The following is a 12,054-nucleotide window of genomic DNA, read 5'->3' as shown; positions in this document are numbered from 1 at the left end:
GTGTCGTCTTCGGGTGGCATGTCATCCAGATGGAAGTTGGCAAAATAAAAACCGGAAGTGAGTTCGAGTCTCACGCTGTGACCGGTTCCTCCAAAACCCTATCAGTCCAGCTCTTCTTCATCCATCACGGTTCGAGTTAAGCCCTCATCCAGAGGGAAGGAACGCCATCACAGAATGTTTCATTTCCCAGTCCAAAGTGTAGCTTTAAAATTTGGTGAATAATTATAAAGTTGCTATCTTGTAGGTTTTCAAATTGTCTGGTGCCCCGTTAAAATTTAAAGATATGTAGAATCCCCGATAAAATCATCCATCCATCCGTCCATTATCTGAACTGCTTATCCTGCTCTCAGGGATGCTGGAGCCTATCCCAGCAGTCATTGGGCGGCAGGCAGGGAGACACCCTGGACAGGCCGCCAGGCCATCATAGGGCCCCACACACATACCTACCTACCTACCTACCTAGGGACAATTTAGTACGGCCGATTCACCTGACCTATATGTCTTTGGACTGTGGGAAGAAATCGGAGCCCCCGGAGGAAACCCACACAGACACAGGGAGAATATGCAAACTCCACACAGAGAACGACCTGGGATGACCCACCAAGGTTAGACTTCCCCGGGGCTCAAACCCAGGACCTTTTTGCTGTGAGGCGACCGCGCTAACCACTGCACCACCGTGCCGCCACAGTACAAACATGTGACACACAAAACAACATCCCAGATAGCAAAACTGCTGTGGCCTGGACCTGTCCCATACCCAATACTTCATCTGGCCCACATACCGCGTGGAATGATGGCACTTGGGCGGTCCGCTCCTGTTTGCCAGATCTGGGCCAGAACCAAGTCATAGCAATGCCGCATGTGCCACATATTTGCCAAAGGTGGCCTATATTTTTTTTTGTGATATTTGGGCCATATTCACTATTTACCACACGAGCCACTTCAGGGTCACATCCAGATATTGCCAAGATCCAGATGTTACATGTTGCCGAGAGCACCGCATCTTTGCGAAAAAAGGCCCACATTTGATTTGGCATATTTGCACCATATTTGCTATTATACATGTGAGTCACTTCAGGCTCACATCCATTTGGTCAGGGCCAGAAGGAGGCCATCAGTGCCACATCATTGAAGTGGCCCACATCCGAATGCTATCTGGGATTGGTCATATTTTAGTTCTGCTTGCTCCCATATGAATCATTTTATCTCCAAGAGCTGATTCAGTAGTATTATCTAACAAATTATCAACAAATGCCAGCTGTATTTACACAACCACTAGAATTCTGTTTCACCATCATTTAATCCACGTTTGTCATATGAGGAACTTCACGGAAAACAACAAAACCAATCTTGGAAACAATACAAAGAAGGTTAACGTTAATCAAACAGTTTGTAGTTCTCCTGAGAGATGAATACAGCAGTCGTGATTTCCACAATTAATAATAATAAGTAATAATAAGAATAAGTAGAATAGCTAGAAACGTTAAAATCAATTACTGTTGTGTGTCTTGTTGGATGGGATCAGTTACACTGAGCCATAAATGGGTACCAGAGTACATCAACCCACTATTGATATTCATTCTAACCTAGCCGTAAATTTATGATCTCATATTATTTCACTCACTTTGAGAAACACTACTGGGGGAAACGACCTGAGAATAGTGAAGACAGTGGATCTGCTGAGAAGAATAAAGGATGACTATATACTGAAAACAGAAAAATGAAGTTAATCTTCTCTTCACATCATTGAAAGACTTAAGAGGAAAAATGCAGGTTAACAAAGATCTCATCTCGTTGTACATTATAACGTCCAGGTTTGTCAGAGGACTGCGTGGAGCTTCCCTCAAACGCCCCATTCTCAACCACAAGCTCCCAGGATGGGCTCGACTGGATGGAGAGAAGCCATTTCTTCTGATAAATTTCAGTTGAAGCCGTTCCTTTTTGCATGTTTATGAAAAGAATGGTTACTTGGTCCAGATAAGACACATCCGGATAAGACACAGGATGTGCCTTATCTGGACCAAGTGCACACTTTTCTGTTGATTTCTTTCTCCAAACTCAGACAGACAAAATGACCCCCCCCCCCAAAAAAAAAGAAAAAAAGGGGAAAAAACTGTCAAATATTTACAGCCAGTATTTCTAACCGTCTCTCTGTTGGGGGAAGGTGGCAAAGACACTGCAGCACAGTCATCACATATCTCACATTTAAAAGCTGCCATGTAGTGGACAATTACATTTGTACCGATGGACATTACATTTTAATATGACATGTCATCTAACTTTTTAGACTTGCTGCTTTAATCTAAACACAGAAACACAACTCAAACCAATGGCTTACCAAATCTCTCCTCTTCACACAACCAGGACAAAATGGTATCATACGCCAACCTAAATTTGCCCTCTGTCACGGATCACTCCTCAATTGCACTACATGTGCAATTTTAACAAGTCAGTAAATTTCAAATTCTGAACTTGTTTAAAATGTCAAAGTGGACTCTTTCCAGAAATGGCCATTTTAGACATATTTCAACAGATGAGTCGGGGGGGAGGGGGTCACTCATTTCGGCGATAAGACTAGAGAAGCTCCTCAAGATTTCGCCATTTCTCCTCCCTGCAAACAACAGATTCCGTCAGCACATTAAAATCCTCATCTAAACAACGTTTAACGCCCACTGGCTGTGACGTGAATCTGACAGCTGTGTGGAAATCACGGGAACCCCAAGCAACTGAGCGTCATTTGACCCCCGGAGAGCTTCAGTGTTCCAAAAAAACATTCTGCGAGGTAGCTCATCACCTTCGCCTGCCATTACATCTTCAAGGCAGCTACATAGTTTTTTAGATCAGACACAGAAGGGTCTAAGTGGCAGAGACCAGCGGTACACTGCAGGCCCTCTGGGAACCCATTTGAAATTCACTGCCCAAAATAAAAAATTTAACCCAGATAACATCCGGACGTGGGCCACTTCAGGCAATGATGTGGCACTGATGGCCTCCTTCTGGCCCTGACAAAATGGATGTGAGCCTGAAGTGGCCCACATGTATAATAGCAAATATGGCCCAAATATGCCAAATCAAATGTGGGCCTTTTTTGGCAAAGATGCGGTGCTCTTGGCAACATGTAATCTGGTTGTGACCCTGAAGTGGCCTGTGTGGTAAATGGTGAATATGGCCCAAATATCACAAAACAAATATGGCCCACCTTTGGCAAATATGTGGCACATGTGGCATTGCTATGGCTTGGTTCTGGCCCAGATCTGGCAAACAGGAGCGGACCGCCCAAGTGCCATCATTCCACGCAGTATGGGGGCAGGATGAAGTGTTGGGTGTGGGACGGGTCCGGGCCACAGCAATTTTGCTATCTGGGAAGGGTGCTTTCACACTAGGGACCCAGGACCGGATCCAAATACACTTTACTCCAAAGTCCAGCTCATTTGAGTAACAGGAACACTGCATACCGACCACCTGAAAAGGTGGTCTCGAACACAGTTCATGTGTACTCGGGTACGGTTCTCGTCAGGTGCGAAAACTGCATTAAAACCCAGAAGTGGACTGCTATGCAACAAAGGCATTTCTCAACACCGCCCGTCTCCTCCGAAATATGCGTATGCACACAGCACACACTGATCTCGTGTGTAGATAACACATGCAGGTACGCAAGTGTACTCGGATACGGAACATAATGATTCTGTTCAGCTCTACTCCGTCTGCTAAATCTCTGCTGCAAGGAGGCCCCAGCCAGGCTGACAAGCACCACCATGTTGAAAAAAACATTAAACTGACAAAGTGTCACCTGATAAAACTCTCTCCAGAGACAGTTGACAGAAACACTTCATCACTCATTACGCTTAAGCCCCCATTGTCCTCCTCTCTTTGGTCGGCTGGTGCACTGTTTGGGTGTCTTCCTGGGTTTGACAAATGCCCAGTTAGGATGACCACACTTAACCAGGGCCTGTTTTATGTGGGATTTCTCCCACGTTAAACAAGCCCTGGTTAAGTGTGCTTTAATTTTTGATTTTAACCCAGGTGTCGTCCACAAATCTGAACCAATGGCTAGGTGGTGCCCCTGGATAGGACATCGGAGCCCTCTTTTCCACTTCCTCCATACACAAGTTGGCCTCTATAGGTGAGACTAGGGAACCCATAGCACACCCATGCCTCTGCCTATAGTACTGCCCTCTGTATGTGAAGTACGTACTTCACCTGGTTTAAAATTAAATCTCAGGCTGTACCACATTTCAGCAACCACATTAACTCTGTGGACAACCACATCAAGTTCACCAGGGAGGATGTGAAAAATGACAGGTTGGCCTTCTTAAGACTGTGAAATTGCAATTGGTGATGGGGGACATTTGATTGTTGATGTTTACCGTAAACCAACACGTACTGATCACTACTTAAGGTTTGACTCTCATCATCCACTGGAACACAACCTAGGAGTCATCAGGATGCTGGACCACCAAGCTGACCACGTCCCCACCGACACAGCGGCCGGGGAAGGGGAGAAATCCCACATTAAACAGGTCTGGTTAAGTGTGGTTATCCTAACTGGGTGTTTGTCAAAGCCAAGAAGACGCCCGAACAGTGCACCAGCCGATCAAAGAGAGAAGGGCAACAGCTGTCTAAGCGTAAACCAGTAGTGATTCCATATGTGGTGAGAGTGTCGGAAAAGTTGCGACGCGTATTTTCCAAACACTGTGTCTCAGTTGTTTTCAAACCCCAAAACATGCTGCGCCAGATATTGGTCCACCTTAAGGATCGAGCCCCCGGCTAATATAGAGCAATATGGTGTACGCTGTTAAGTGCCGGAAGGATTGCTGTGACTTGTACTTTGGGGAAACCAAACAGATTCTGGCCAAGAGGAGGGCCTAACACTGGAGAGCTAACTCATCAGGCCAGGACTCTGCAGTCTACAGCCATCTACAGGCCAGTGGCCACTCTTTCAAGGATGAGGATGCACACATCCTTGATAGGGAGGAACGCTGGTTTGAACCAGGAGTCAAAAGAGGCCATCTATGTGAAGAGGGAATGACCATCCCTGAACCGGCGGGGCCTAAGAGTACATCTGTCGCCATCTTACAATGCTGTGATCGCAAACATTCCCAAATCCTCTGTGAATAGTACACATGGCTATTGAAACTCTAGTTAATGGTTACGCCTATTTGCATATGAAACTGATCGTTGGTTTCGGTCATTATGCTTCGGTCGTATTGCTTATAAGGGTGGGGATACCTGCAGTCAGTTTAGACTGAGGAGGTCACTTAGATGAGTGATAAAACGTTTCTCTCAATAAACGCTGTGTCCAGATGAACTGATTTTCTTACCTGGATTATTGAGCATGCATCAGCACATGTTGCTTGAATGGTGTAAGAAAACAATCAGGGATCATGGCTTCCAACACTGTGACTTCTTATATTTTCTTCATTTATGTATAACCAACAAAATCAAACTTAGTATAAATATACACATTAGATAAATGCTAGTCTATAAATATGTAAAATCACCTCCTGTGCATCAGTAAGTATTTGCAGAAAAGCACAGGATGTGCTCAGCGATTGACACATCGGCAAATCCAAGTAAAGTTTTTTTTATATATATATTTTAATCAGGGCTTGGGGGTATATTTTCAAAGTTAATAGCAATTAAAGGGTAACATTTTATTATAAAAATACTACATCAGGTAGCTTTAAAGAAAACACATTAATATACATCAAATCAGAGTAATCAGAGCCATCGCTAGTGTGGCACTGACAATGTCAGTTGTTGTGGTTCTGTGCGGCCCTGACAATACTGGACCTGCTTCTTAGTGGTGAGAGATGTAAACTACACAGTGAAGCTGCCGCCATGCAGTTTTGGAAAATCGATTCAATATTGTGAAAGATGACATCGTGATACCCAAGTGTATCAATATTTTCTTACGCACCCACTAATCTAGCCTTCCGTCCACTTAAACTCATAGAGTTTGCTACCAAGCACTAATAAGATTCAGACCGCAGAGGTGACGTCGCTAGCAATTCATGTTGAACAATAGTAAGTTCAAAGAGTTGAGTTTGTATTTTATTTATGTAAATTACAGAAATTTGTTGACAGCATTTGTATTTTGTATGTGTCACGGCACTCTTAAGTATTCTGTACATCAGCACCAAGGTAAAAGGTTTGTGTTTGGTGTCGTGAACATCAGGTAACCCTTTTGTTTGTTCATGTTCTTTCCATCGACTGGTTGAAGTTCATTTTGGTTTCGAGATGAACAAGTAAGCAGAGTCTGTTTGTCTTCCTCTTTACTCATCTACCTCACCCTTCAACATCCCCCCCCCCCATCTCTTCATCCTCCATTTGTGTCTCATCCACCTTCATAACCTCTCCTCTCACCCTACTTCTCCTCTCTATGGTTTGGGCTCAGATGTCTCTTTCCTTTCCATCCTCTACCAGCTCCTTTTCGCCTTATTTCCTATCATCTATTGTACTTGTCCCCCTTTTCTATTCTCTACTGTCTCCTTGTCTCTTTTCTTTCTATCTTCTGCCGTGTCCGCATATCATTCCTTTCTATCCTCTACCATTTCCTGATCTCCTTCTTTCCTATACTCTACCATCTCCTTGTCTCCTTCTTTCCTATCCTCTGCCATCTCCTTGTCTCCTTCTCTCCTATCTTCTACCATCTCCTTCTCTCCTTCTTTCCTATCCTCTACCATCTCCTTGTCTCCTTCTTTCCTATCTTCTGCCATCTCCTTGTCTCCTTCTACCCTATCTTCTACCATCTCCTTATCTCCTTCTTCTCTATCCTCTACAATCTCCTTGTCTCTTTCCTTTCTATCCTCTACCATCTCCGTGTCTCCTTCCCTCTTATTCTCCTGTGTTTGGACTGCAGCCTCTCCAATGTCCTTGCTCGCCTGTGTTTCTGGTTGGTCTTCTACCTCCAGTTGGTCAGGTGACTCGAGCTCCAGGGCCTCAGGACCCAGCAGGACCTCTGCCAGGCTGCTAAGGAGCTGGGACTGCTTCTCTGAAGGGCTTTGAGTATCCTCCTCCCCATTCTTCCCTGGAAAGACACCTGCCAGGTAGAAAGACTCCTTCAGGAATTGGGGTTGGTTTTTCAGGCAGTTCATGGCCTCCACCAGCCAGTCAACAAGGAGGTGGGTGACAGTCATTTGGAGTTTCTCCAGTGGCATAGCTTCCTGTTTGTTTTCAGCAGTGAACTTTGCCCAGCGGGTGAGGAGGAAGCGCTGCAGCACAGGCCGAAAGCAGACATCCAGTGGCTGAAGACGGAAGGCACAGCCAGCAGGGATCACTGCTGGGAGGGTGCCTGACATGCTGAGAGCAGCAAGAAATGGGTTTGCCAAGTGTTCCCGGTGTTTGTCCACAATCAAAATGTTTTTTCTGGACTGGCTCAGATCAGGCAAATGTTGCTGCCAGATCTTTTTTGTCCAAAGCTCCAACGCTTGCTCCAAGGAGAACCTATCTGAGATGGACTCTAGCAGGACAGAGTCTGGCCAGACATAGTCAGTCAACTGACCCTTCACTAACAGCAGTGCTGGTAGTATGGTGCCATTGGCAAGCACTGTCAGGTAGACGGTGAGCAGAGGAGGAAAAGAACCAAACATCTTCAGGGCTTCAGCTCGCTGAGCTATACTAGAGCTGCCCTCCATCATGCTGAAGTCCATAAAGACACAGAGTTCATCCATGGCAGCTATAGCACCCTCTGGAAGTTTGTGGACTTGGATGAGCTTCTGGGTAAACTCAGTAAAATGTTCGGCTTTGTACTCCATGGCTTGGGGCAGAACTTGGCTCAGTGTGGAGCTCCTCCCGGGGCTCTGCAAGCCCAGGCGGTGTCGCAGCATAAAGCTCACTGCCCAGTCATAGGAGATCCGGAATGAGTCGCTAAAAGCTCCTTTCTTTCTGAACATGGCGGCTCTTTGGAAGAGGTTGTTCTCACTTATAGGGAGCTGCTGCTCCCGCATGGCCAACACCCACTCCACCATCAGCTGCTCCCCCTCTGCCTGGGGGTCCTGATCAGACTTCATTTGCTTCAACCGTCTCTTTTCCTCCTTGAGCCAGGTGTGGATGAGCTGTGGTTGGATGTTGAAGTCCTCACAGGCCTGGCGTATTCCACCACACAGAGTGAACAGGGAGATCCTCAGCTGGCGGGCGGTAAGGGCATCTTCACGGTCTCTGACCAATGGGGAAACTGTCCCCTGATGGCTGGTTGATGTCAGCTGAATTGTGGAATGCTTAACTTCTTCCATGGTTTCTTCTTCTGCCTCCTGAGTTGATTCAGTCGCCAGAACCTCATCCAAATCATCCATTTTCTCATCATCAGAGAAGTCCAGGTCCTCTACTGGGGCCATTGCGTCACCAATGTTGTCAGGATTATCATCCAGCTCGATTTCCCCACTGAAGCAATGGGGACAGAAAAGTCATCAGCATTGGCTTATATTTACAACAGTCATTTCAAGGGTGTAATGGTTACCTGAACTCAAGGTTCGGTCTGTACCTCGTTTTTTGTTTTTTTTAATCATGCTTTGGTTTCTCTCTCAGCTCATAAGAAAAATAAAAGATTGTTTTTTTTAAATGATTTCATTTAACTCTTTCCATAAGATTTTCAACTATCATCACAAATAAATAGAAAAAACATGTAAAAAATGTGAAGATGAATTGGCAAGACCCCCTAAACAGCATCTGCCAAAAACGTCCCTCATTGTTTTCTGAAACACTGGTATATTATCAATGCCTCTTTTTATCTGTTTCTTTCTCATTAATTTTTGTGAAAAGTTGATCAAATGATTCACCTGTTTTCTGGTGCAACAACTAGCACCGTTACACGAAAGAATGAATGAAAGCCACTTTAGTCGACAATGTATTCTTACAACGAATTGTATTCTTACAATGAAATTATTCTCTGCATTTAACCCATCCTATTGTATAGGAGCAGTGGGCAGTTGCAGCGCCCGGGGACCAACTCCAGTTCTTGTTTCCATTGCCTTGGTCAGGGGCACAGACAGAAGTATCAACCCTAACATGCATGTCTTTTTGATGGTGTGAGGAAACTGGAGCACCCACAGCAAACCCACTTAGATACGGGGAGAAAATGTAGACTCCACACAGAAAGGATCTGGGACAGCCTGGGGTTTGAACCCAGGACCTTCTTGCTGTGAGGCAACAGTGCTAACCACTGGGCCACCGTGCCCCTAGGTCATTTAGATTAAAATATTGTGCCAGGTCAATAATATTTTATCAATTTCAAGGCCCCACGAATCAATCACGTTGTGCTGATCTATCACAAGGAGTTTTTCTTCCACAAATAAATTTCAATATACGAATAAACGTCATATCAAAATAACCATAGCTTCAAAATGCTACAAATGGCAATCACTGGTTTCATGTTTTGATAAAGATGCCTTTCAAAAATGTCAAAGCAATGTAGAAAATGATGCTTCAGGGAAAACTTAGAGATATCTGTGAAATTATTACCTTATTCTGTCTCTGATAAATCCAATTTTGATTGATCCTGTGGAGAATAAACAAGTTTATATAAAAGAGTATTTTAGACAGGAAAACACCAATTCACTTTAGTTTTTAATTTGTTTTACTATCAGAACATAGATGTTTCTATTTTGAGGAAAACATAGCAGTGTGGTATCTCTTATGGCATGCCTGAAAAGTCTATCATCAATAAATCAACTTAACTTGACTATGATGGGACAATACAGTTATACTTTGCCACTCTCGTTTGACATATTTAGTAGGAAAACAGACTGACCTTTGTTGACAGGGGACATGCCGTGATATTCCCAGAAGCAGTTTGGCTGCTTACACAGGTTTGCTCTGCAGATAACGCAACCATACACACTCTCATGGCGAATGTTCCTCAAGTTGCAGTTCTTGCATCTCTTGGAGATAATGCTGATCTTCCCCATCTTATGTCTATCTTTCACTGGCTCGTCAACTTTCTCACCCCTCATGCCACGAGAAACAGCAATCTCCACGTTCTCAAAGTATTTCTGGGCACACTTGGCCAGCTGGTTCCCCAGCCGCTTGCGAAAGTTGACCTGGGAGAAGAGGTTGTCCTGCACCCAGGAGGGAGGGTTGTCTTTGCGGCTCTCCCGCAGCACAATGAAGGCGTTAACAATGCTCAGGTTGACCAAGAACCAGAAGAGAGTACGCCAGTGTCGGTCCAGTGGAACTCCTCCCAGCGGGTTGCAGGCCAGCAGCTGCTTGCAGATGTCGACTCCTCGCATGTTCTCCTGCAGGAGGCGGAAGGCCATGGGGCGCTGGATGGGGTCCAGCTCGCCTGGTTTTGACTGAGATCTTCTCCACACTGTGTCAGTTTGCCGGGGTGCAGCATTGGTTGACAGGCAACCCATCTCCTTGGCATCTTTCCAGCGGGTGGTCAGCAAGGGGCCAAACTGTCTTTGCAGGAAGTCCCCTGCTTTGTCCAGCGTGCCTTCCTGCCACAGCTCCCTGGGCAGGATGGGACTCTGGGGGGGAAAGGAGCTGGAGGCATAGATGCCCTGGTCCAGAAGTTTCTGCATGAGAGGCACTGAGGCCAGTGAGCTTGCCAGGTACAGCTGGTGATGCTTCTCCTGCAGACCCTCCACCAGTGGGGGCACCACCCTGAAGCCAAGCTCTTCGTGCCTCCTCTCTCCCATCTGGATGGAGAACCTGTGGCAATAGCCAGACTTGGAGTCACAGAGCAGCCAGACCTGAGGTTGGGTCTTTGGATTCCCCTTGATTGGTTGCCCCTCCTCCAGGCCCGGCAGCAGTGCTCTATCGACAGTCAGACAGCAGTTGGGTTGGTAAGCATCCCACATGGCGCTGCTCAAGATGTCCAGCATTGGCCTGAAGATGTGTAGCGTATCGCTGGGGTTAATGTTGTCACGATACTCATCGGTGATGAAACTGCCCATGCGGATGTTGGCGGCAATCTGTTTGAAGCGTTTGAAACTCATGGCACGGTAGAATGTGTAGCTGTTGTCATGGTGAGTCCAGGACCAGTAGTGTGCTGGATCGGGGAGGTTCTTGATCCCCATCAGAATGACCAGGCCCATGAAACCTCTGATCTCATGCTCAGTGACCGGGGTCCAGCCTGGGGAGCCAGTGCCCAAGAATAGGCAGGTCTTGGCATGGGCGTTAGTTTCATTGGTGATCAATTTCATCAGGGAGGAGGGGAAGAGCAAGTTGAAGTAGTCAATGGCGTCGCTGTTCCTAGGGAGGTAATGGCAAGGTCCACTGCTCTGTGTGAACATCTTAGCAGTGAAAGTGCTCTCTGTAGCCTCCTTCCAGTGCTCCGCTAAAGTCCAAGATGGTTCTGGAAGGTTATCATGTGGACCCAAGTCTCTATCTTTCTCTTCTTCTTCCTGGAAGAACTGAAGGTCTGGTTCCTCAGATACTGAGAGAAAAAGAAGAAACTATTCAACCATTAATCTTCCAAGGGACCTTAGATTGCATCAGGCACAATAAACAATCACCACTGAAATAAACAGACAAAAAAGCTATGTCATCACTGCACTGGCTGGCAGTCCCTGTTATGAACAACACATTAAGTGTTTAATTTTCAGAAAGAAACCTTTTCAACAATGTAAAAAATCTTTAACGACTATAATAATTTACAAAATCAGGACATGACAGAATTTTAGAAAGGACATGAGGGAAATGCAGTGGCAAGAGCGTTAATTTGGATGTGTGTTTGATTCATTTCAGTCTATTTATTCTTTTTATTTCTGTTAAATGATTCCTTTGCTTTGGAATATAGCTATTGATATGGAAAAGAATCTCAAGGTCTGAAATGACTAACTAAATGTCGCCAAACATACTCTGTCCTGCTTTTTACTAGGTTAAGTACTCAGTGTCAGGACTTACCAACCATTCAGGACAACACATAAAAGATGTGTGTGCATATAATTGTGTGTACAATATTTATATAAACTATATTATTTATATATCTGTATATATTTAGCATGTATAAGGTTGATTGTTTTTGCCCAAATGCAACCAATCACCATATCAGCTAAAATTAATCCAATATGAAAAAAGGACAAAGGACAGGCACCTTTCACAGGAAATTAT

General features: G+C 45.2%; 1 protein-coding gene across 1 annotated transcript in view; it reads right to left on the bottom strand.

Moving 5' to 3' along the window:
- Nucleotides 1-6,330: 6,330 nt before the first annotated feature.
- The window catches only part of pogzb (pogo transposable element derived with ZNF domain b), a 97,595-nt gene continuing 91,871 nt past the window's right edge, over nucleotides 6,331-12,054 (bottom strand). Inside the window, exons 20-22 of the mRNA XM_056286163.1 lie at nucleotides 9,749-11,377; nucleotides 9,460-9,496; nucleotides 6,331-8,382 (exon numbers count right to left, since the gene is read on the bottom strand). Of these exons, the coding sequence (XP_056142138.1) occupies nucleotides 6,531-8,382; nucleotides 9,460-9,496; nucleotides 9,749-11,377 (3,518 nt within the window). The 3' untranslated portion in view covers nucleotides 6,331-6,530. The remainder of the gene's footprint in view (nucleotides 8,383-9,459; nucleotides 9,497-9,748; nucleotides 11,378-12,054) is intronic.

Source organism: Lampris incognitus, chromosome 9 (assembly GCF_029633865.1).
Source record: "Lampris incognitus isolate fLamInc1 chromosome 9, fLamInc1.hap2, whole genome shotgun sequence".
In the NCBI taxonomy this organism is placed as follows: Eukaryota; Metazoa; Chordata; class Actinopteri; order Lampriformes; family Lampridae; genus Lampris; species Lampris incognitus.
The sequence above is the reverse complement of the archived record's forward strand: the minus strand, read 5'-3'. Positions and strand labels throughout refer to the sequence as shown.